Source organism: Stegostoma tigrinum, chromosome 14, assembly GCF_030684315.1.
Source record: "Stegostoma tigrinum isolate sSteTig4 chromosome 14, sSteTig4.hap1, whole genome shotgun sequence".
Classification (NCBI taxonomy): domain Eukaryota; kingdom Metazoa; phylum Chordata; class Chondrichthyes; order Orectolobiformes; family Stegostomatidae; genus Stegostoma; species Stegostoma tigrinum.
This window is the reverse complement of record NC_081367.1, coordinates 18,088,056-18,114,242: the sequence shown is the minus strand read 5'-3', so window position 1 is coordinate 18,114,242 and position 26,187 is coordinate 18,088,056. Positions and strand designations below refer to the sequence as shown.

Genomic DNA, 26,187 nt, shown 5'->3' with positions numbered 1-26,187 from the left:
GTATTATTCATGCATTTAATAGTGGAAAGCAAGAAGATCTGAGTCTTTTGGACTTGGTCCAAATGTAAGACTGCATAAGTATTTGACCAAAAATAGCCTTTGTGAAATTGTGATTTTAAACACTGAAGAAAACCCAAATAGTAACATTTAAGAAGTACTTATTTGAACTGAATTCATTTCAACTGGAGAAATTTTGGTGATTGAGAAGGTTGAACTAACCTCTTGCTGACAATTTGCTTAATGCACTAAGAGATAATTACAATGTTGTAAATAAATCAGGCAATTCATTTTGTCTTAGTCAAAGTTATTTGTAATGTGACATTCCTTTATCTTTAAAAAACGATAAATGTAGCAGGAATCTTCCATCATCCAACAGGATACTGCGAATAGACTAGGGCTATGTTTCATGGTGACGGTCAGAAAGCAAAACACAGACATTTGTTTTTCCAGTAAGTGATTCATGCTAAAAAAAAATAGCAGCTAACAGATCATTTCAGCCAGAAGTATAAAAATTAGAACTTGCATCAACATAGCTTTCTTAAAAAAAAATTGTCAGAATTTAAAAGTGTAGCCGAAAGATCTGTCTCACAGGCACTCATTTCTGGACCATTTGCTGGAAGTAAACATCTCCAACATGAAAATCTTGTCACATTTTCTTTTAATGAGTCAACAAATGTTCTAATTGCCCCTTTTATTATAATGTTTAACAATTAAACATCCAGTTTCTCCACAAATATCACCACACAATAAAGTAATAGATTATCACTGGCTGGTATCATCCATGCTAATTTGAAATGCAGTACATACCACTTAAGCAGAGAGAGTTCAAGAGGTACAAAATGGCTGATGCTAGAACTGATATCACCACAGGGAGCAGGAGCATTAAATAGTTCCTTTTACCTAAAATAGATTTATGAAAAATTATAGAATAGGACAAGACCATCCACCGCATCTTTATAGATCTGAGGTCTCCACTTAGCCTATTCCCACGCCCTTTCCCCATACCCTTATATAAGTTTATTGTTCAAAATGCATCCATTTCTCATGTTAAACATATACCATGACAAGAATGATTATTTCCAATTTCTCAACACTTATCATCATTTTGAACTTTACTCTCAAATCTTCTTCTGCTCTTTTTAAAAGAAAACAGTTCCGGATTGTCTAACCCGTCTTATTATTCCTCATTAATCCATAGGACCTGGACGTTATTGGCTGGGCCAGCATTTATTGCCCTCTCCTCGTTGCCATTGAAAAGGTGCTGGTGAGCTGCCTTCTGAAACAGCTGCAATGCCATTAGCGAGGGAATTCCAGAATTTTGATCCAGCCACAGTGAAGGAATGACAATATCTTTCCAAATCAGGTTAGTGACTGGTTTAGTGGGGAACATACGGGTGCTGTTGTTCCCATGTACTCGCTGCCGTTGCCCTTCTAAATGGAAGCGGTTGTTTATTTGGAAGGTGCTGTCCAAGGGTCTTTGGTGAATTTCTGCAGTATATCTTATAGATAGCACACATTACTGCTGCTGAAGCTCAATGGTGGAGGGAGTGAATGTTTGCGTCTGTGGTGCCAGTCAAGTGGGTTGCTTTGTCCCGGATGGTGTGAAGCTTTCAAATGTTGTTATAGCTGGACTCATCCAAGAAAACGGGGAGTATTTCCTCACACTTCTTATTTGTACCTTCAAGATTGTGAACAGACTTTGGGAAATCAGGAGGTGAATTACCTGCTGCAGTATTTCTGATCTTGTAGCCATGCATTTAGATGGCAAGTCTTGTTGAGCTTCTGGTCAATGTTAAGCCTCTCAAGATGCTGATTAAGGGGGATTTATTGATGGTAATGTCATTGAACATCAAGGGGTGGTGGTTAGATTGCCTTTTGTTGGAGATGGCTAGCACCTGGCATTTGTGTGGCACGAATGTTACTTACTACGTTTCAGTCTTCAGTGCTGCTGCCAGAATATTTTCAGGGCCCACAGCCTTTGCAGCATCCAGTGCTTCAAACCATTTCTTGATATTACGTGGAGTGAATCGAAATGGTTGAAAACTAGCATCAGTAATGCAGGGGATCTCTGATGGAGGTTGAGATCAATCATCCACTTGGCACTTCTGCCTGAAGATTGTCAGTAAGTGCTTCAGCCTTACCTAATGCACTGATGTGCTGGACACTTTTGATGATGAACATTGATATCCTCCTCCCATAGTATATTCTGCACCCTTGCCACCCTCAGCTTCTTCCAAGTATTGTTCAACTTTGAAGAATACTCATTCATCACTGAAGGAGGATGGCATGCAATAATCAACATGAGATTTCTTTGCAGATATTTGACCCAATGCCATGAGACTTCATGGGATCCAAACTCAATATTGAGGACTACAAGGGCAATTCCCTCAATACTGTATATCACTGTGCCACTGCCGCTGCTGGTGGGACAGGACTTATCCAGGGATGGCAGTGGTAAAAAAATGCTAATTTCTGGAGAAACTCAGTAGGTCTGGCAACATCTGTGGAAAGAGAAGCAGAATGAATATGTCAAATCCAGTGACCCTTCTTCAGAACAGTTCTCAGTTTTGTCTGTACTGATGCTGTCAGACCTGCTGAGATTCTCCAAGGAGTATCTATACATGTGGAGTCTTAAACATAGCACCATCTACATGCCATACACATAATGGTTTTACAAAGTCATTTCATAAATGCCACTACATTTCTCCAATGTCCACAGCTGTGTATTGTCGTTAAAGTTTCTATGTAAACACTTGTTAGATTTGGAAGATTTCACAACTGTGTCAATCATGTACATATAGGAATTTGTGCCACAACAGCATAATTTCACATTCTCAGCTCAATTCTTGTGAAAGAAAACTATAAATAGATTTGCCATCTTAGTTCTCACCGTTGGAATGGTTTCTGCTGTATTGACTAACAGTCACTTGTTTGCTGACTGGGTTTTCTGCTGTACATCTGTATACATGTTGCTCCTCTTCATTCACACAGTCTTTGACAAGCATGCTCCCATTATATGTTTCAATGAGATCTCCAGACATGGACACCTCCTCCCAGTGAATCGTGATGTTAATTCCTCTGGAGACAGAGCAGCTCAATGTGATATTTAGTGAATCCATACAGTTGCCATGGACTACAATCAAAGGCTGGGAAACTGGCTCTGAAACACAGTGGTAATAGTTAACTGACACAACACAATCATTGTACCATATTATCATAAAGACACATGATAAACAAGACAATGTTGAAAGTATTTACTTCTTTCTTTTGTGTTTTAAGGAGAGTAACATTAAAGCTTGAAGTTCAAATATAATGGAACTTAAGCAGTATTCCTGTGCTTCTGAAATACATCCGGTTGATGCATTGTGCAAGAGACAGATTTCTTGAGAGCATTCTGTCAGGGCTGAATAATTCCCCTGGAATTTTCTTGAAGCTTCTTTCACTTTGCAGCATATCTTTGGCAAATGTTTATTAAAAACTCCAGCTATCATGTTACCAGAGAGTTTTACTGGAAATTATGGTAAAGCTTTTGCAGCCAATCTGAGAACCCCAGACAAAATTCCTAGAGATTAAATTGTACGAATGTGTTGGTAGTTACAGAGTCACAGAGTCATTCAGCATGGAAACAGCACATTCAGTCCAACTAGTCCATGCTGACCATGTTCTCGTCTAAGCTAGTCCCACTTGCCCACATTTTGCCCATATCCCTCCAAACCTTTTCTATTCATGTACTTATCTGTATATCTTTGAAATGTCTTAACTGTATGTGCATCCACCACTTCCTCTGACAATTCATTCCATATACAAACCACTCTGTGTAAAAAAGTTGCCTTCATGTCCTTTTTAAAACGTTTTCCTCTCACCTTAAAAACATGCCCTCTCACTTTGAATTCCCCTACCCTAAGGAAAAGACACTTGCCATTCACCTTTATCTATGCACTCATGATTTTATAAACCTCTATAAGGTCACCACTGAACCTCCTACACTCCAGTGAAAAACATCCCAGCCTATCCAGCCTATTTATTTTTACCTCAAACCCTCCAGTCCCTGCAACATCCTAGTAAATCCTTTCTGAGCCCTCTCCAGTTTATAATATACTTCCTATAACAGAGCAACCAGATCTGTATACAATACTCTAGAAGAGGCCTCTCTAACTTCCTGCAGAACATCCTGAGTGGGAGACAATGGGCAGAATCTTATAACACCCTGAACAGCATGGACTTTGTCAAGAAATTTGGGAGAATTGTATGAGAAGTCAAGTGAGACCTTTTTTGATCTCTTGTTCAAGAACAGAGAATTGCCGAGAAACAGGGATTATTGCTGTTATCGTCCTCAGGAGTACCAAGGCTTTCTTCATTAAGTATGCATCTTCCTTTTTCTACCATCTGCCTCATAGAAATGATATATTGAGAATTGATGATATGAAATTCAGTGCAAGTACCTCGAACCTTCAGCTTGCTATCTGCTCCTATAGGCCTCTATAGACTCATGGAGTCACACAGGACTATTGCACAGAAAATAGCTCTTTGGATTAATAAGTATGCATCAGACAAAAATAACCACTTAACTATTCTAATTCCATTTTCAAATGCTTGGCCCATAGCCTTGTATGACTTGGCATCCATCTTGAACTCCTGGCACCAACACCTCCACAGGCAGTGACTGGCGGCACCCCATGTCCTTGGATGCTGGCATCAGTCATCTTTGGGGCACTGGCCACCATCATTACAAAGCTGATGGAATTATAGATTGTATCTCGGCACAGACCAGGCTGTATCTCAGGCTGTTCACTTGCTCTTTGAGCACTCACTCAATTAGCACCTACCGGAAAGCTCACAATATTCCTGCCCTGTCGTGCCCGTTAGCATCTTGTCCCTTCAGCCAGAGCTTATAGGCTCTCATTACTGCCATCTTGACTTTCTTTTCAGTGCTGACACAGAGTCGGGCTGCTTTTAATGTTTGTTACTGGCGATCAATGGAAGGGCAGGTAACTAAGTTTTTGCATGGCATTGTGCTATGTAACCTCATGTGCTGAACAACTTTTACATCAAGACTTCAATCTGGAGGTACAGGAGGCCCTATCACTCTCAATACCAGACAAGTGAGGCACAGTATTGCTTCAAAATGATGATGCTCCATGGCCCATCACAGTCCTATATTAGTTGCTAGAGCAGAACGTGCAACATAGAACATAGAACAAAGAACAGTGCAGCACAGGACAGGTCCTTTGGCCCACAATGTTGTCTCGAACTATTATCCTACTAGGATCAATCTACCCTGCATACCCTACATTTTTCTATCGTCCACGTGCCTTTCCAAGAGCCACTTGAAAGTCTCTAAAGCATCTGACTCCACTACCACTGCTGGCAGCGCATTCCACACATGCCCACCACTCTTTGTGTGAAGAACCTACCTCTAACATCTCCCCTATACTTTCCTGCAATCACCTTAAAATCATGACCCCTTTTAATAGTCATTTCCACTCTGGGAAAATGTTTCTGGCAATCCAGTCTTTCTATGCCTCTCATCATCTTGTACACTTCCTCTGTGACTGTGTTGATGACTCTGTTATGCCACTACCTGATTGAGGCTGAGAATAGATATATTGCAGCCCTTTCTTAGACCAGAACCATGGTGAAGCAGATGATGGGCATTCTGAAGATCAGTTTCTGACACTTGGATATGTTTTGGGCAGGGGGGGGGTTGCCTACAGTCCATTCTGAACAGAATATGCTAAATAATTCTTGTATACTGTGCATTACTGGGACACATTTAGAGGGAATGTAATGAAGGCACGTGAGCTGGGAGGGCAAGAGCAGTCAGAATTCCAAGGAGCTAGATGAGGACATGGAGGTAGAGGAGGAAGGACATCATCTTCTGCACATAGTGCAGCAGCATCAAGCATTACAAACCAGACTAGATTTCATTAACACCAGGTTCTAGAAGATGAGAGCAGGGTGCAGTGATCATTCATCAAATTGTGGTGTTTAACAGGCACGCAGTTAATTTCTGTTCCAACAGACAAATGGGAATTCCTTTTTTCTGTTAGCTTTAGCTGTTAGTCAGTAATAGTGAGTGCTTTAAAGTATTTGGAGGTTTTCCTGTGTGTGATGGTACCTACATTGAAGAACAGTAAGATGCTGGAACACACTTAGGATCAGGGAAAGAGTATTGATGATTTAGAAAGGGTTGTAAGATGGGATGTACCCAGCTACAGTTAGGTAAGCTGTGTATCTTGGTGAGTAGTGTGATATAGCGGGAAGGTGCCGTTGTAGGTGTAATGATGTATCAGTCACGTCACATATGAGCTCAGAAAAGCATTGAGTTTTGATTGCTATCCCACTGTGTGAACAGTGCCATTATTGACCATTGCAAGGCTGGATTTCAAAGATGGCACCAGCCTGGAGGATCCCAGTGTATCCTTGGACTCGGGAGTACGTCAGTCTTTGGCGAATGAGGTAATATCACAAGTGGGATGCCATTGGGAATCATGCATTTTAATAAGGTGAGTTTGAGACAATAGCATAGGAAAACATGCTAGGGCTGGCACAGGCGTTCAAACTCACCAAAAATTACACTTAGTTAATTTCTGGTGGGACTCAGCCCATAATCCAAATTTGAGTAGGAGATACCAAATTAACTTTTCTCATGAAAAATATTCTCTCCTTTCAGCTATTATGTCATTAGTAACATCAATGCTCAATGTCACTCCCAATGGAACAACAATAAATTCATCATGCTTCTTTGTTAAATTAATGGTAACTTGCTCAAGTGGCTTGTGGATTGATCACTGAAGCGTGAAGGTCTGGCTCACAGGCAAAATTCACAGCTGTGAAAAACAATTGCTGTGCTGCTTGTTTCTGTAGTTGGGCCAAATGTAGGTAGATTTGCGTGAATAAGCTAAAATCCTGCTGAACCTGTTTGTATGAAATAGGATTTATAAGGATTCACAGGAGCATAGGTTATGAAATGACTTCTTTCTAAGTTTGTGGCAAATGATAAATTGGTTCAAATGTACATATTTCTCAACTGATATTATGCACAACTTTTGATTCATTTCTTTAATTAGTAAAGAAATAGGTTTTTAAACATCAGTACAGTTTACATCATGAACTCTTCAGCCATTCAGTGAAAAGACAACATTTCTAAAATGATCAAATTTAGCAGACAATCAAACATTAAACACTTACCAAATACTTGGATCCTGAAAGTACTTTGATCACGGTTTTTCAGTTCTGTTCCAAAGTAGTCAATGTGGATTTCATATGCACCAGTGCCATTAACTTGGACATTATAAAGCATCACAAAGCCTTTGTGGATTTTAACTCTGTACTTATGCAGTGGGTGCACAATGTGCAATTTTTCCGGATTACTGGACTTCCATGTGAAAAGTTTAAAATTTGGTGGGAATTTCAAACCAAAAATTACGTCATACTGATCACTGCCTTGGTACTATATGGGGAACAGGAGTATTTCTCCAGCAGTGGCATTAGAGATTATATCAGGTCTGGTGAGCAAAGATTCACACAGTACGAACAATTGGACCACTGTAAAACATAAACATAGATTGCGCAAATCATTTTTTGATGGTAATCTAAGAACAATAAAATGCATTATCAAATCCTGACGAGAGAGGGTGGAGGAACAGGCAGGAATACAGGTTTGTTTTAGCAAAATTTTGCTTTAAAATGGAATATTACGATGGAATATTAGCATACGCTAACTCTCTTATGAGAGATACTGTAATTTAGCAACTAAACCAAGGGGATGCTTGATGAGAGTTGGAAGGATTTGCTGGTTGATGGAATCTAAATGTAGCTCTGGTATTGGTGAGCAACAACATTGGAGTAGTTTTGATTCTAGTTGCAATGCTATGGATATTTGTGAAATAAGTGGAAGGGATGTGAGTATGACAGGTAATCTCTGACTTTTCCATTCAGCAGCCACATTTTACTGGCTCAGTTAATTGACAGATTATTGGGTTAAGCTCCCTTGAGATGAGCATTGTAAACCGTAGGATGGGTTGTCACCATTAAAACTATCTGAGGCAAGTTTGAAGTTGTGAAGATTCAATAAATCTGAAGGTTTCATTTTCCACTTCTGCATCATGTCAGTTTGTACTTTTCTTCATCGAGGAAGGCTGATCCTATAAAAGAAGAATATATAAATACAGCCCCTCATTCTGCTCCACTATCAGTAAGATCCAGATGACTGTTCAAATGCAACACTAGTTCCCCATCCTCCAGATTCAGATCTCTCATCCCCCTTTGTGTCCAAGTATCGAACAATCTCATACATGAAAGTATTAATTAGCTGAGCAAAGAAGCATCTGTATAAGAGAACTTTTAAGTATTCACAAACCTTTGACAATATTTCTCACTATCTCAGTCTTGGTGATTAATCCCCTATGCTGAAACTCTTCCCCCTCACCCCTGTGCTGAGGTTATTCTCTCTCTCTACAATGCTGAGTCTATTTTCCTTGTGTATACTTTCCAGGACGGAGGGACACCCTCTCACATTTTGTCTACAAAAGTGATAACCTCTCGCTCTTCGAAATTCCAGCACAAACATAACAATTCAACTAAATTTTATTTATAGCAAGTCTTATTAACGAAAGAATCGATTTAGTGCATCTTGCATTCCTTTAGGTAAGGAAACGGTCATTACACACAGTACTCCAGAACTGGTCACACCAAAAACCACTGGGATCTAGATATAATTTCTGTCACAACCCGACCCACCTTCAAAACAGAATAACATGGCATTTTCTTTCTTCTTTGTGTGCAGCATTTACACGCTGTATTTCTGCAGTTTCCAGAACTTGGGAACAGTTTAAGTTGTTATGGGCGAATGCAGCTGCCTTGCTGCTGTTTGCAAAATCCAGCCCATTCACGTCTGAATGAGGTGCAGTTCCCACTGACATATTGCCACATGGAAAAACGAACATTTGGAATTAAGTTCTGGTGTGTGACTCACTGGCAAAGCAAAAGTCGAAAAATTTTGCTGACGTTTGTCTCTTCACCAGAAAGGTCATGTTTTGGAGCTATGGCTCAGTTGGTGACACTCTCACTTTTCCATCAGAAGGTTCTGGCATCAGTGGCTGGAGGACAAAAATCAAAGTTTTCACATTCACACACTTGCATCATCACACACATTTACATGCTCAAACTCTCATTTTATAGTCTTACACAAATTACCGCTCTCATTCTGGCATGCCGTCTTCTCTCAGACACACACACACAAGCAAGGTGTATGTGGTTGATTACTGGAGAATGCAGGTTTAGGCTCACAGTCAATTAGTTACGCTGACACAAACTGTACATTCAACAAACTGTTGGTCAAAGAAAAACTATCGCTATTTGTTTGATTGTATCAAGTTTATTGAAAAATGCTCTACACACTGCAAACAAAGGGTCTAGGCCCGAAACATCAGCTTTTGTGCTCCTAAGATGCTGCTTGACCTGCTGTGTTCATCCAGCTCCACACTTTGTTATCGCTCAGACACAAGTATGGATTGCGTGCAAACGCACACACACAGTCACAGACAGGCTCATGCGATTAACACACAACAAATGAAGTTCTCTCGCACTCTCTCAATCAGGAAACCAATTGCATTCTCTGATATATACACACTGACTAAATTGTGTCTCACTGAGACACAGTGGTAAAGCGAGACTCTATCTGCCTATTCGGATTAATGCATTCTCTTATGACACCATTTCAAAAAAGAGCAGGGTGGTTTGATGCATTCGTCAGTATTTACACTCAACGGACTTCATAAAAATGTATCTGTTTGCTATCACAATGTAATTTGCTGAATACAAATATACCTGTGTCATTTCCTATATTACGAAAATGTCTATGCTTCAAAAAGTACTTAACTGGTTGTAAATTGCTATGAAATGTCCCAGGCTCATGGCAAACAAACTGTAAGTGCAGTTATTTCTTGCTCCCACAATCAGTTAATGCCTGTACAATATTGCCCACAAAGTAGGATTACCTGAACCTCTCCTCCCTTTTCCGTCTCTCCCCGTTTCGCTTTACCGTGTTTCATTCTCCAAGCCAAATGACAAAGTTTGTTTTGGAAGCTCACCTGAACTTGTTCCTGAAATTTGGCCTTTCTAATAGTTGTTCTCCGTCAGCTCCTTTGTGAAATGTGTAACAAATCTGTGAACGGCAATGACTGAGCAGTGACCTCAGACCCACATTCATTTCAGTCTGTTCAAACCCATCAGCTCATATCCAGGATAACAAAGTGTGGAACTGGATAAACACGGCAGGCCAAGCAGCATCTTAGGAACACAAAGCTTGCTTGACCAAGATGCTGCTTGGCCTGCTGTGTTCATCCAGCTCTACACTTTGTTATCTCGGATTCTCCAGCATCTGCAGTTCCGATTATGTCAGCACATATCCAGGGGCTGCTCCCAATGTCCACATTCTGACCATGTGTATCCCTTGTGTTGATGTGCTGTTCAGCTTTGTTGTCTGCTTAGGTAGCTGCATGTAGGCACCTGAGGTGGAATATGAAGTGCTGCTCCTCGAGTTTGTGGGCGGTTTCCGCCTCACAAGGCTACAATCCGATGACCTAAACCTGGATTTCACCCATTTGAAAAATCTCCCCACCCCCAGCCTCATCCCACAACCGACCCTCCCTCTCATCCCAGCCTGCATGACCTGGCATCACCTGTCCATCTTCTCTCCCGCCTATTCGCCCCCACACACCTCACTGATCAATCCCCACCACTGCCTTCCTGCACTCACCTATCACCAACCCGCCTACCTTTCCCAGCCCCACTCATCCTCTCTATTTATTTCTGAGCCCCCTTCCCCCTTCCCGTCTCTGAAGAAGCTTTTCAACCCGAAACATCAGCTTTCCTGGTCCTCTGATGCTCTCTGACCTGCTGCGTTCCTCCAGTTACATCACACCCACCATAATTTGATCAGATTTCTCTTCTACCAATCACCAAAACATGAGCTTCAGAAGCTTCACTCCTTCTTCACCTTCTAACACCTGAAGGAGTGAAGCTCCGAAAGCTTACTGTCTTTTCACAGAAACCTGTTGAACTATAACCTGGTTAAGATAACAAAGTGTGAAGCTGGATAACATAGCAGGCCAAGCAGCATCTCAGGAGCACAAAAGCTGATGTTTCGGGCCTAGAACCTTCATCAGACAGGGGGATGGGGAGAGGGTTCTGGAATAAATAAGGAGAGAGGGGGAGGCGGACCGAAGATGGATAGAGGAGAAGATAGGTGGAAAGGAGAGTGTAGGTGGGGAGGTAGGGAAGGGATAGGTCAGTCCGGGGAGGACGGGCAGGTCAGGGAGGCAGGATGAGGTTAGTAAGTGGGAAATGGAAGTGCGGCTTGAGGTGGGAGGAGGGGATAGGTGAGAGGAAAAACAGGTTAGGGAGGCAGGGACGAGCTCAGCCGTTTTGGGATGCAGTGGGGGGAGGGGATGAGCTGGGCTGGTTTTGGGATGCAGCGAGGGAAGGGCAGATTTTGAAGCTTGTGAAGTCCACATTGATATCATTGGGCTGCAGGGTTCCCAAGTGGAATATGAGTTGCTGTTCCTGCAACCTTCGGGTGGCATCATTGTGGCACTGCAGGAGGCCCATGATGGACATGTCGTCTAAGGAATGGGAGGGGAAGTTAAAATGGTTTGCAACTGGGAGGTGCAGTTGTTTGTTGCGAACTAAGCGGAGGTGTTCTGCAATGCGGACCCCAAGCCTCCGCTTGGTTTCCCCAATGTAGAGGAGGCCACACCGGGTACAGGGGATGCAGTATACTGCAATGGCGGATGTGCAGGTGAACATCTGCTTGATGTGGAAAGTTATCTTGGTGCCTGGGATAGGGGTGAGGGAGGAGGTGTGGGGGCAAGTGTAACACTTCCTGCGTTTGCAGGGGAAGGTGCCAGGTGTGGTGGGGTTGGAGGGGAGTGTGGAGCGGAAAAGGGAGTCACGGAGAGAGTGGTCTCTCCGGAAGGCAGACAAGGGTGGGGATGGAAAAATGTCTTGGGTGGTGGGGTCAGATTATAGATGGCGGAAGTGTCGGTGGATGATGCGTTGGATCCGGAGGTTGGTGGGGTGGTATGTGACGACTAGGAGGATTCTCTTAGGGCGGTTATTGTGGGGGTGGGATGTGAGAAATGTGTAGCGGGAAATGCGGGAGACACGGTCGAGGGCATTCTCGACCACTGCGGGGGGAAGTTGCGGTCCTTGAAGAACGCGGACATCTGGGATGTGCGGGAGTGGAATGTCTCATCCTGGGAGCAAATGCGGCGGAGGCGAAGGAATTGGGAATGGGGGTGGAATTTTTGCAGGAGGGTGGGTGAGAGGAGGTATATTCCAGGTAGCTGTGGGAGTCGGTGGGCTTGAAATGGACATCGGTTTCTAGCTGGTTGCCTGAGACGGATACAGAGAGGCCCAGGAAGGTGAGGGATGTGTTGGAGATGGCCCAGGTGAACTTGAGGTTGGGGTGGAAGGTGTTGGTGAAGTGGATAACTGTTGGACCTCCTCTTGAGAGCAAGAGGCGGCGTCGATACAGTCATCAATGTAACAGAGGAAGAGCCGGGGGGTTTATAGCCTGGTGTTGCGTGATTTCCGACCTTGTCCATCATAAGTGCGGCCATTTCAGCCTTGAGAGCTGCTGGGTTCTAGCAGTAGCAGGATCATCCATTTCATTTCACCAAGTAACAAGCTCAACATCTCGCCTGCAAAATTAATATGTCAGCTCTGTCAGCCTCTCCCAGCCTGGACTGAGGAACCGTTGTCTGAAAGTGAAAGTATCGGTAACCAGAATCGAAATTCAACACATTAGTTTTTGCCGCCGGGATTCAAACAGTGACGGTTTGCTACACATACTTTGTTATCACGGTTTCTAAGGGAACAGTTTTGAATGCGAGGAGTGCATGAACGTTGTGAACATCTCCAACAAGTGGAGAAAGTTCATTCCTGGAAATAGCAGTTGATGAGTTTGAACAGGCACTGGTGTTTTGAGGAAATTCCGCGTGTCGCAAACCCTTCAATCTTTCCGCTAAGGAGCTGAATCAGAACAATTATTAGAAGAACAGAATTCCAGGAAAGAGTTCAAGTAACTTTCCACATTCCAGTTTATTTTCACAGGCAGGCATGGGTTGAAGAGGCGGGTTTGTGCGAGCTTGTTAGCTAAGAGTGCAAAAGGAAAATGAATCGCTTTCATTTACCTGTTCTCACTCCGTCTGCGTGGGCCGTATGTCTATATCCGCACGACTCTCTCCGCGTCTGTCCGCGTAGCCCCGTGTGTAATGGGTCTGTTTCTCTGTGTGTCAGTCTCTATCTCCTGCCGATGGTCTGAGTTCCGCTGGTTTATTGTACTGGGCTCAGGAGCCCATTGAATGAATGAATGAATGCATGCATGGAGGGTGGGAGGGATTATGTTACAATATTTTAATATGAAGTTTAATTTTCATTAAATTGATATCAACAATCTACTAATATTTCAGCCAAACAAGCGAGCGTCCTGAGGCTTCAGTGTGATCTGAATTCAAACTTCACTATCTAAAAAGACAATTCATTATGAAATATTTCAACAAATTGGCCTCAGTGAGGTTGAATCTAATTATGCATTCACTGAATTGTCGGCCCGGGAGCCGCAAACACTTTCACTGTGCCAAGGCCAAAGTTTTTTTTAACCGTAATTCCCGCTTTAAATTACAAAGGTTCCCGGCACTGTTCCGGTAAAGGAGTGGGTGGGTGCAAGCTTCCAACCCGATGTCGATATATTGCTTCTCTCAAATAATGTTTCTGCGAATCTTTCGTTCCATTATCGTTCAAATTTGGGGATCAAGCCCAGAGTGGGGTCGCAACCTGAGGGGGAGCAGTGACTGTAATGTACCTTCTCCTTCATCACTTTCAGATTTTCTGTCCCCAGATCTCATCGGTCTTCTCGCAGGCTCCTCACCCGACTTTCTCAATTTCCAAGGGTTGAAATCGGATCACAGTGGGGTGGGGGAAGGCTGGAGAAATAATGGTATAGATTCTTTATAAACTTGATATACTACTGACCATTCAAAGTATAATCAAAATTAAAATACAAAAAAAAGGTCTCACTGACTTTGAAAGAATAGCATTATGTTTATTTTTTATTACAAATGAACCATATAAAACTAATAAAGTTGTGAGTATGATGTAAACCACACTAATCTAGCCACTGCACCCAAGACACACTGTATTGGTCATGAACCACAATCTGGAGAGATGGGAACGGTTAGTGGCAGGGTTTGTGTTCAGGTGTAAAATCATCTGCCGGATTTTAAAATAATGGACAACCAGAATTGTGACGACCCCACATCACAAGGCAGGGAAAGAAGTTAAATGGAGAAGAAATGCGAACTACTGTGTGGTACATGAAACATCCCCATCCCATTGTTATCCTTAGTGAACAAAAGTATCCCTCACAAAAGGAGTTTCAAACTTAATTTTAAAATATTCAGCTTGAGTGTTGTTTCCTTGAATGTTACGCATTGCTTTTCACTTGACTGTACAAATATGAAGCAATGTTAGAATCACTGCTCCAGAGACTGCACATTTATTGCTGTACCTGCTGGATGCCAATCAAGTTTGGCTTCACAAACTGCACTCTAGAAAACACATCTGACAACACCTCATCACTAAGTTGAGTGCTGATAATATCAGCAAGACTGCAGACCTGCTCAACAAATGAACTGGTTACAGGAATGGTCAAAACCATTTGAGACCATTTGAGTAAACTGTAGAATAATTTTGCAGAGAAGAAATTGTTAAACTGACTATATTTTGATACACCGTGCAGTTGTGTAGGAAAGATACACAACACTGTTAAGCCTTCTCTTGTTTGTGCTAAAGACCTGCTGGTCCATCCCTTACCCCGATCCTACATCCCTTTCTGATCCTACTTCCTGTCTCCTGTCCTGGCATGCAGCCATGGAAAGGTGGGTGGTGGGTGGGCATGGATGGGCTCAGGATAGGGTGACAGAAAGACCAGGGGTGGCACTAGAAGCTTTTTATCTTTGAAGTTTATGTAAACAGGACTAGCTGTAGGAACTGGGCAAAAATTCTTTCCTTAACTTATGAGGACCTCCAAATGTTTTCACTGATACGCAACAAATAGACTTCTCCTTACATGATGCTAGAGATTAAAGGAAGAAAGAATCTGGTTGGTAGACCATCTGCATTAGCAAGTTCCTCCCGCAATCATTGCTGTGGTCCAGTTCCAAAGCAGCCACCAGCGATGAAATGGATCAGATATGAGGAGTAGTTAAAGAGAAGGAAGCTTAACAAAGCATGGCAGTTGATTGTCAGTCATCATTAGCAGTGGGTGCATTCTCCAAGATAGCAACTCTAGCAATAATTTCAATTTTCCAATTGAATCTGCATTCTCGTCTTACACAGTATAACTGTTGTTTCCCCTTTGCCTTGGTATTTCTGGTGAATTGTCCTGATTTGTACAGGGCAAAAAGCTTTGACAAAATAAGACTTTGTTTCTCAGTAAACAGGTATTTGAAAAGATGGTTAAAGTGCAAACAGCACTTTGAAGTTCTCATTAAATGTAAAGCACATTGAATGGTTTGGTTAGCCGTTTAGAGGATGATTCAAATGGGTACCAAGTGTGAGTTCAGTCCCTGCACCAAATGCAGTAGCTCTCTATATTCTTTTCTATTTGCCCCATTCTGATGTGACAAAGAGATAAGCTTACAGCCGTGGTTAACAGCCCTTGAACACTACATGGGACGGTACATTGGGAAGTTATGGAAGCTGATATAAAAGTGTGGGTCTTCCATTCAATGTGCTTAGTTTAACAATAGTCTGACGAACAACTCCAATTTTGCTCCTTTTTTTTCCTCTCCTCATTTAGGATCAAACAGCCTTCACAAAGAAAAGGACAAGAGGACATAGTGAAATAGCTATAATGAAATTCTCTGGGTTATTAACTGTTCAGGTCTTCCAACTTGCCTCAGGTAATTCATATTCATGATGGAAACCAATCTGACAAAATGTGTGACAGAACCTTTCTCCTCACATGCAAATATAACTTTGACCTCCAAAGAGTGTAAACCTCCCTGTCATAGGAGAATATTACGTTACTGAAGTCCGAAAATCAAATGTGCTAAATGGAGAGACAGTGTGGAATCTTTATATATTTTTGGCTAAGTGTGAATTACGGCATGTTTTATGGAGGTACTTCTGCTGCAAGCCTATCAAGATTTCTCACTGTATCTAGTCACATGTTTCTCATTAACTTAGAGGCGAAACAAACTGCAAATGCTGGAATCCAAGGAAGACAAACAGGAGGCTGGACGAACACAGCAGGCCAGGCAGCATCTGGAGGAAAGGGACAGTCAATATTTCGGGTATTACCCTGAAGAACGAGAATACCCAAAATGTTGACTGTGTTTCTTTCCTTCAGATACCACCTGGCCTGCTGTGTTCTTTCAGCCTCCTGCTTCTCATTAACTGCTTGCCCCACTGCTATAGGGTTCTTCACATCTGATTCTTGCTACATTTAACACTTCCCATTCCCAGAACAATTTGTCACTCAGCAGATATCTGCCGAAAAACTGGCACCCTCGGGCGTCAATAGGTAAGGCATGGATGCTGTTAGTACACAGATGGAATAGAATAGAATAGCCTTCATTGTAACACATACTCAATGAGTCTCAAGAAAAGTTTATATGTGTCCAATTACAGTGCTGACGTATATACAAAAGTACATAGGTGCAGCCTCTTCGTTTACAATATCTTAGATAATAGACAAATAAAATGTCCAGCATTACAAAATAAAAGTTACAACAGACCTCAGGGGCACCTAGCTTCCAGTCTGTAGACAGCCCTGGCTACATACTGTGCTGGCAACACGTCATGCCAGGAGGCCAGAAAGTCACCATGCCACACTGGGAGGCCCTGCTGCAGGAGGCCAGTGTGCCATGTGGGAGGTTGCCATGCCCACACCAGAAGGTGGGTGCTACGTGAGCAGCCTGAGACACAGCCTGGTCCAATCCATGATCCTTTGTCCATTCCTGCAAAGCGTGAAGCTGGATGAACTCAGCAGGCCAAGCAGCATCTCAGGAGCACAAAAGCTGACGCTTCGGGGCTAGATCCTTCATCAGAGAGGGGGATGGGGTGGGAGTTCTGGAATAAATAGGGAGAGAGGGGGAGGCGGACTGAAGATGGAGAGAAAAGAAGATAGGTAGAGAGGAGAGTATAGGTGGGGAGGTAGGGAGGGGACAGGTCAGTCCAGGGAAGACAGACAAGTCAAGGAGGTGGGATGAGGTTAGTAGGTAGGAAATGGAGGTGCAGCTTGAGGTGGGAGGAAGGGATGGGTGAGAGGAAGAACAGGTTAGGGAGGCAGAGACAGGCTGGGCTGGTTTTGGGATGCAGTGGGGGGAGGGGATGAGCTAGGCTGGTTGTGTGATGCAGTGGGGGGACGGGACGAACTGGGCTAGATTTGGGATGCGGTGGGGGAAGGGGAGATTTTGAGGCTGGTGAAGTCCACATTGATACTATTGGGCTGCAGGTTCCCAAGCGGAATATGAGTTGCTGTTCCTGCAACCTTCGGATGGCATCATTGTGGCACTGCAGGAGGCCCACGACGGACATGTCATCTGAAGAATGGGAGGGGGAGTTGAAATGGTTTGCGACTGGGAGGTGCAGTTGTTTATTGCGAACCGACCGGAGGTGTTCTTCAAAGAGGTCCCCGCTTGGTGTGCCTGCTTTGACCTCTCAGTCTAATTGCTGGTGTCCTGTGTAATGCGAGTCTGTGTTTTCCAATTGGCCTGCAAATGTATAGGGCGGGTATCATGGTGGTCATGAGGGGTTGGATGTCCCTGGATGAGAGGTGCACACAGTTGGTTGACCATGCCCTGAGATGCTGTTTGATTCCAAGTAACATGGAGGTCTTTTGGAACAAGCAATGTGCTGAAGTCACCAGGTATCAGTTCTTATTTCCAAGTGATATTTCTCCAAATCATAGAGTCATAGAGTTGTACAGCATGGAAACAGACCCTTCGGTTCAACTTGTGTCCATGCTGACCAGATATCCTGAATGAATCTAGTCCTACTTACCAGCATTTGGTCTATATCTCTCTGAATTCTTCCTATTTATATACTCATCCAGGTGGCTTTTAACTGTTGTTATTGTACCAGCCTTCACCACTTCCTATGGCAGCTCATTCCATATACTCACCACCCTTTGTGTTAAAAATTTGCCCTTGGGTCCCATTTAAATCTTTCCCCTTTCACCTCAAACCTATGCCCTCTAGTTTTGGACTCCTACACCCTGGGGAAAAGACATTGGCTACTCACTCTATCCATGCCCTTCATAGTTTTTTAAACATCTATAAGGTCACCCCTCAGCCTCCGATGCTCCAGGGAAAATAACCCCAGCCTATTCAGCCTCTTCCCTATAGCACAAGCCGTCCAACCCTGGCAACATCCTTGTAAATCTTTTCTGAACCCTTTCAAATTTCACAACATCCTTCCCACAGCAGGGAAATCAGAATTGCACACAGTATTCTGAAAGTGGCCTAATCAATGTTCTGTATTGCTGCAAAATAACCTCCCAACTCCTACACCCAATGCACTGACCAATAGAGACAAGCATACCAAACACCTTCTTCATTGTCCTATCTACCTGCAACTCCACTTTCAAGGAACTATGAACCTGCACTCCAAGCCAGGTTTATTTGCTGAGTCCAGGGTAAGATAGCAAGCTGACTAGTAATGAGGCCAGTTGAGCTTTTAACAAACAATGATTCCTATTAATTGGCATCATGGCTTTACCAATAGAGAAACTCAGACCAAAAGCAAAGAATGTGGAAGGAGATGCCACTCCTGATATTTCATCCAACTCTGCCAAATGCTCACCATTGCCCACGTCCCTCTGACTCCTGTACGATTTCCTCAAAGAATGAGAAATCGTCCCAACTCACAGTCATTATGCCTATGAGCACGAAGAGAATTTCACACTGCACTGACAAGTGAATCATTTGGTGTAGTGACAGATTGCAGAGTCTGCCTTAAAGGAGAGGCCCCATTTTGGTTTCCCATCTCACACTATTTTATCTGGAAAAATATTCAACTATTTTAAAAAAAGACACCTCCTCCTTTGTTCACTATGAACTGATGCATTATATTGTTCTTAAACCAGTAGCAAATAAGTTCATGTGTCCAATCTGTCTTTGTGTTTTCCAGTGTTCCATCTGTGTGTAGTGCATGGAGGAGAATTATTTGCCAGACCAGATACCATCACAAATGTCGCAGCAGGAGAGGAGGTACTGTTCCCTATTCAGTCTCAAGGCAGAGAAGATCAGTGCAACATCACATTCAAATCAAGATTTCCACAGACCTTTGAGATTTTAGAACTGAAGTCAAATAATCCAGAGAAGCTTCACATTGTGTACCCACTGTATCAACACAGAGTTGGAATCTACAGAAATTCTGTCATTTTATATGATGTACAGGTTAATGACAGTGGGGAATATGAAATGCGCATTGATTGTGGAACAAAGTTGAAAAGACATGACAGAAGTAGTTACAGGAAGCACGTTTTTGGTAAGTGTACACAGTATTACTGTTTGAGCTGAAACGTCTCAAATCTCATAGTGTACCAGCTCAGGAAGAAATCTGCCTCCAATATCTAATTAACCTTCCCAGCTTTCACCAAACACCCATGACATAATGGACAAATTGCTGTGTCTGACAATGTTGAAACATCCTGACCTGACATTTTGAAGAAAACTGAACTATAAAATAAATCCTTCTACCCATTTTCCCCTCCTAACTCACTTATAACACCAACTGATGAATCAAAATTAATGTATCAATCCATGTTTATGTTTTCCAGTATATCACTTGTTTGTGGTGTGTAATGATGCACTCCTGGCCAGACCTGACACCATTACTAATGCTAGAAAAGGGGCACAGGTTCGGTTCCCTATGCAGCCCGAAGGCAATGATTCGTATGATGTAACATTTGGATTGAAACTTCCACGGGCTTTTAAGATCTTAACATGGAAATCCAGTAATCCAGAGAAACTGCACATTGTGCACCCACTGTACCGACACAGAGTTGGAATTCAGAGAGATTATGTGGTGCTGAATGATGTACAAGTGATTGACACAGGTGTATATGAAATATATGTTGACTATTACGGAACAGTACTGAAAAACCGTGGTCACAGTATGTTCACATTACATGTAATTGGTAAGTGTTTAACACTGGAACTTCTGTTAACTTTATTAATCGTAGCAACAAAGTAACATTACAAAATCAGTTCTTTTCAGTAAAGCCTACAAGGACTCATTTCATCAATTGTATTGATTGTTTTTAAATAGCTTCTGTGTTACATAAAGAACCGTATCAAACCTTTATTTAATATGCATTTGTGCCAACTTATCATTTGCGCATTTGTAAAAGAACTAGCTTCATCATTTGTGTACTTCTGAATTCATTGATCCAACTAGGTTTCCCTATCAGAAAAGATATGCCAGACTTTAGTGCAAAATAAGTATTGACACAGCCACCAAGTAAACCTGAATAAGAGTCTGCTACATGTAGAAATAATGACTATTATTCAACTAACAGCTGACTCAAATTATTAGTTAGTTAATAACTCCAGTGATCATATTGAAGCATCATTAAGTGAAAACCTGTAATCAATATAAACAACACATGTAACCACATGAGTTAGCTGCAACTAAAACTAATGTCACTGAGGGTAGTATTATAGACTTGTACATTTAGGTAAAGCGACAAAATAATGCACAGCCACTTCAACTACTCCCTAATCAAATGTAGGCTAGATAACAGGCATGTCATTTTCTGCCACCGCTTTTGGAAAACTTAAGTTGGGTTACTGTTTGTACATAACTTTTTGGGACTTCAGAAACTTCATTAACTCAATTTTTCAACTTCAGACAAGCTGCATTGCCTACTTGTTGATGTAAAACATTGCTGATACAAAATATACCATCAGAACATGGCTAATTAAAGGAAAACAGAAAAGCAATTTGGATTGCTATTTTCTTTTCCAGTAACATAAAAATGCCAGATGCATATGACAGTCCTAAGAGCATGCCACCAAAAGTACCAATGTTTTCTTGCGTAATCCTTAAACTGAGTGCATCTGGGAAATCAATGCATGCATCAATATCGGAACTTGTATCATACTTGAAATTCAGGCTTTAAACTAAGCTGTATAAACTACATTAAAAGTGGAAAGTTTGGCATTTGTATTCTGTTTGATATGAATATCAGAAATGTCTTTCAGAACAACATATCAAATTAATTACTCTGCTATATCATCTGTGTCTTTCAGAACCAGTTTCCCATCCTATGACAGCAATTTATGGTAACTGTGTGAATTCAACAAATATCACCTTGGGCTGCTCTGTCTCCAAAGAATCAAATATCACGATTCACTGGGAGAAGGTGTCTGTTTCTGGAGTTCTCAGTGAGATCTATAACGGGAGCATGCTTGTGGTAGACTGTGGAAATGAAGAAGAACAATATGAATACAGATGCTTTGTAGAAAATCCAGTTAGTAACGCAACCAGCAACCTAGTGACTATTGGCCCATATTACAGGACCAATACAAAAGGTACGAAAGTGGAGGTGGTGTAGTGATAAAATTGCAAGACTGCTACGTGAGAACTTCAGGCTCATGTTCTGGGGACATGGCTTTGAATCCCATCATGGCATATGGTGGAATTTGAATTCTGTCTCTAGAAAAAAACTGGAATGAAATCTTGCTTGCTGGTGATCATGTAACTATAATTGATTGTCATCAAACTGAAACAGTTTTACTGTTGTGTAGGGAAGCAAATCTGCTGCCCTTATCCAGTCTTGTCTACAAGTGACTCCACAGCAATGTGTTTGATTCTTAACTGCCCTCCAGGTAATAAGGGATGGACAATAAATGCCACCCCTAGCCAGCAATATTCATTTCTTATGAAATAATCAAAAAATTAGAAAACAATCTACACTGTAACAGGAACCTTTGTTATTTACAGTTTTCCTTCATAGGAATTCAACTGACGGTGTGCAGTGATGATGGCTTAGTTAATGCATTCCTCTAACACCAAGACTGATACAGCTGCCAAATCTGTCAATCTCTGCAAATGAGTTGCATCTTTAATATAACACCATGAATAGATAATGTTTAATATAATTATGAACAGAATAAAGGAGATGTTAGAAGTTTTGTTTTGATATGGCAAACCTCATTGGAAACTCTGGCAGAAGCTGAATCAAGACTTGCTTTTCAAAGAGAGGTGGATAAGTAAATATTTATTAGTGATTGCAGAAAGGGTAAGAGAATGGAATAAGTGGATAGTTCTCTCTGAGAGCTAGGATGACTGTGATCAGTTAGATGGTCTCCTCCAGTTTCATAAATTGTGACATGTCTATTTTAGGTCAAAGAACATGTTTGATCGTTCTGGTCCCTCTGGCGTTCATTGTTGTAGTTTCTGCTAGTGTGTTCCTCTGGAGTATAAAAAGGTAGGTACCTCAGTTCAAATTGGTATAAACTGCAGAAAATCGTGGAATCGTTATTCAACAATGTTCTACTTCATTATGAACATGGTTCTTGGTAAAACAATGTGATTTATTGTAAAAAAAATTACTAATAAAAGGAGTGATTATTGGCCAATTAAAAGAAAACATGCAAAGGTTAACTTATCAGCAATTTTTACTTCCAATAGTCTGGTCAAGTTTTTTTTTAACATGAACCTCAACCCTATGAGCAATTCAGCAATTTGCTGTTTGATGAACATAGTAAAGCAGAACTCTGCTCAGTTTCCAGTATTTTGAGTTCTGTAATTACAGAACAGCCTAAATGTGTTTAATGATTTGTAAGGTGGAGATTTTCACATGACAATAAAACAGCTTTGTAGGAACAAGGAAAACAACCCATTCCATTTAAAAAGACCAGAAACATTAACAGGGAAATCTCAGTGAAATAAATACTTTGACAAGGTAGCAATTATATCATACAAATAATGCTGTAAAATATTAATTTTTGTCCATATATTAACGAATGACAATCAGCAATAAGAGGGTGCAATTTTTTCAAGCATCGAATTCATTCTCTATTAAATATAAAAGTTAATTTTCAGTGCTTTTATCATTACAAAACAACAATTTCACGCAAATAAATCAAAGAATTGCAGCTGCTGGAAATCTGAAACAAACAAAAATAAAATGCTGGAGAAACTCAGCAGACCTGGCAGCATCTGTAGTGAGAAATTTGAGAAAACAATTTGAGTCCAGTTACCTGAAGACATGTTAACTTTTTTTCTCTCTACAGATGCTGCCAGACCTGCTGAGTTTCTCCAGCAATTTCTGTATTTGTTTGTTTCACAATTCCATTGTTAGTCAGATACAGTTCTTTGGGGTCTTGGGAAAGTCCAAATAGCAGTGAAGCAAGCACTTATTTAATAGTTGAGCACCGCTGACAGTGGTGATAAAAAAAACAGCATTTGCTTGATGCAATTAAGCAAGATTGAAGTTCAGGAAGGATATATCCAAGAGCAGTAATGTTGTTTTGAAGCTCACTGTCTGTGAAGAGCTGGAGCTGCAAGAAAGTACAGTTTCTGAGTCTAGCGGACCACGGACACAGACATGAAAGTGGTCAACCAGAACTGGTGCAGTCTTTGAGACAGAGTTTCAGAACCAGATCAGCAAATAATGAATCCCTTGTGAATTTAATGAGATTTGAAGGAGTCTGGAGTGAATGGGATAGCATGGGGAAGGCAAGTAATTTGATGGTGATGGTGACTAGTTAGAGTTAATGTAAAATACATCGGTTCTGTTCTGATTGGCTTTACAATTTGATGTGCTCAGAGCATTGGGAATGGAGAACAGTAATGCCTGTGTTCACAACGTGTACAAATAAAGATTCTCTATACTTAAAGACATCACATATCAATCTCATCCACTGCAGGTTAGACTTTGTAACCCTTAATATTACTGTACACAATTACTTGTGTCAGATTAAGTGTTTAATTCTAGTTATTTTTGGCAGAATTGTACAATTTGTGTGAACATTCATTGCAGGATTACTTCTTGAGTAATCTGTTTGGTGCTTGTAGCCTGAACAAAGTAGCTGCTAAACCCCTGTAAATGTACACAAGCATGTGGTCTCTCTATGTAAGAACTGTACTACCAGAATCACTGATTTAATTGTAACCCTTAAATTAAAATGAGTTTTTTTTGTTACTTTCATCTTTCAGAAAGCCAGATTCTGAACAAGAAATAGCAATTGGAAATTAAAGGTTGATCGCATATCCCATTGCTGGAAGGATACCTGTATTTGTTGTTGTTCAACACTATCAAACAGGCCTGGATTAACACTGTAGAACATAGAACAGTACAGCACAGTACAGGCCCTTCGGCCCACAATGTTGTGCCGAACTTTTACCCTAAACCTAAGGTCTATCTAACGTCTACCCCTACGTTATACTATCATCGATATGTCTATCTAATAGCTGCTTAAATGCCCTATGCATTACTTTCTACCATTGAATACATCACCTGGAGTTTTCATTGTAAGGATGAAGGCTCTATTTTGTAAAAATGAATCTTCAGCACAATTTTAAAATTTGTTGCTAGAATGAAACTTTTTTTTCTGAAATTTTTTCCTTGACGTTTATACTAATTATTGTCAATAAGAAATTTTGCGGATTAATAAATATACATAAATTTCTAGATTTAAGACCATCTTAAAACCACTGCCATTTTTATATTAGAATACTGTTTGAACACTGTGAAATATGTGTATTGAATGCAACCTTTTCTTACTTGTGCAGATGAGAGATTTGAGTTTTTTACGATCTACAATTTAACAACATGAATTTGTTCAATATTCAAAGGAATAACAGGTCGATCGTCTGTTTGTTTCCTTTAATAATTTGTGGGCATTTGATAAGACTTTTCAAAATGAAGACAGTAGATTTCCTGTGACTGTTACTGAATAGCTTAGTGGGATACTGACTAACTCAGACTATAATGTCCTCTGATTCAATACCAAAGCTGTGCAGAACCAGACTGGCAATAATGAGGTGACTACTGCAACCAAAGATGGAATAGATATTTTAATACTTTATTTGATTGTCTGTGATTTTTAAGTTTAATTGTTTTGTAATGTAATTTTACATTTTTTATAAATTAATAGTTTTGTGAAAATATGACTTGGAATTTTGGATTTTATGAATTTTGTTTGTCATGAACACGCTCTCATACTATAGTGTACAACTGTTCTATCTTAATGTGAGTGAAGGAGAGAGGGTGAGTGTGAGCGAGGAAGAAGAGAAAGAGTACAAGGGAAGGCTGAAGAGAGTTGTAGAAAGAGGAAGAGAAAGTGAGTATGTGAGGGACGGGAAGAGAGTATAATGAGAGAAAATATGTAGATTCCTAATTATTCCTAATTATGTTTCAATTTTTCTCTTGCTCATGGAACTAGTGGGCAAATTTCAATAAGGTTTAAGAAAAGGAGATTTTGAGAATGCATGAACAAATCCAATCAACACATTGACAATTTAAATGTGTATTTAAAACATATGGCCATTTGTGAGTAAATCTTGTGACTGCGCATTAAATACACCTTTCCCTTCCCCTCCCCCAGTTCAGTCCTGGGTTCCTCCCTTTCCCCAATGGCCAGGACTGTGTGCTTCATCTCTGTCTCTGTAGAACTGCTTCTTAAGAGAAAAGGCAAAATAACTAGTTAACTCTGAAGAAGGATCCTGACCTGAAATGCCAACTTTCCTACTCCTATAATGCTGCCTGGCTGGCTGTGTTCCTCCAGCTCCACACTGTGTTATCTCTTAGTTAACTCTGCTGCTTGGCACTTTTAATTGGCAATTTGTATGAATTACTCATTTAAATGGTAAATTTATTGATTTGGAATTGTTAATGGATTCTCAAACTTCCCTTTTCTGTAATCTCAAACCTTTTCTGAAATTTGCTCACCAGCTCCATTATCGTTTCACACTCAGAAACATTGAAATGTGGCCTTTCACACCAAAAATGTTTGATAATTCCTGATTTAGAACGAGTGCCAAATCAGATGGTGAACCCAGAAGTCAAACATATCACCCATAACTTGTTTTCAGATTTGAATTTCAAATATTGCGAGTGATTTCTTCTTTCAATTGGTTTGAAGTTGAAATGAAAGAGTT

At 41.1% G+C, this 26,187-nt stretch overlaps 1 protein-coding gene across 4 annotated transcripts; it reads left to right on the top strand.

The window, feature by feature from the left end:
- Window positions 1–1,303: 1,303 nt before the first annotated feature.
- On the top strand, window positions 1,304–25,774 carry LOC125457881 (SLAM family member 5-like). 4 transcript variants are annotated; one of them, XM_059651031.1, is made up of 7 exons: window positions 1,304–1,363; window positions 15,869–15,971; window positions 19,204–19,563; window positions 19,856–20,215; window positions 21,330–21,611; window positions 22,426–22,510; window positions 24,244–25,774. In XM_059651031.1, the coding sequence occupies exons 2-7, from the start codon at window positions 15,923–15,925 to the stop codon at window positions 24,281–24,283; spliced, it is 1,176 nt and encodes a 391-aa protein (XP_059507014.1). In that variant the 5' UTR covers window positions 1,304–1,363; window positions 15,869–15,922; the 3' UTR covers window positions 24,284–25,774. The 4 variants fall into 4 exon arrangements, with proteins under 4 accessions (XP_059507014.1, XP_059507013.1, XP_059507012.1 ...); XM_059651030.1 differs by lacking the exon at window positions 1,304–1,363 and adding an exon at window positions 12,492–12,785; XM_059651029.1 differs by lacking the exon at window positions 1,304–1,363 and adding an exon at window positions 12,492–12,843.
- Window positions 25,775–26,187: the final 413 nt, after the last annotated feature.

Coding starts and splice junctions, on each gene's coding strand:
- LOC125457881 (XM_059651031.1), top strand. CDS start 15,923: ATGAAATTCTCTGGGTTATTAACTGTTCAGGTCTTCCAACTTGCCTCA. Junction 21,612..22,425: donor TTACAGGACCAATACAAAAG/GTACGAAAGTGG, acceptor TGTCTATTTTAG/GTCAAAGAACATGTTTGATC. Junction 22,511..24,243: donor TTCCTCTGGAGTATAAAAAG/GTAGGTACCTCA, acceptor TTCATCTTTCAG/AAAGCCAGATTCTGAACAAG.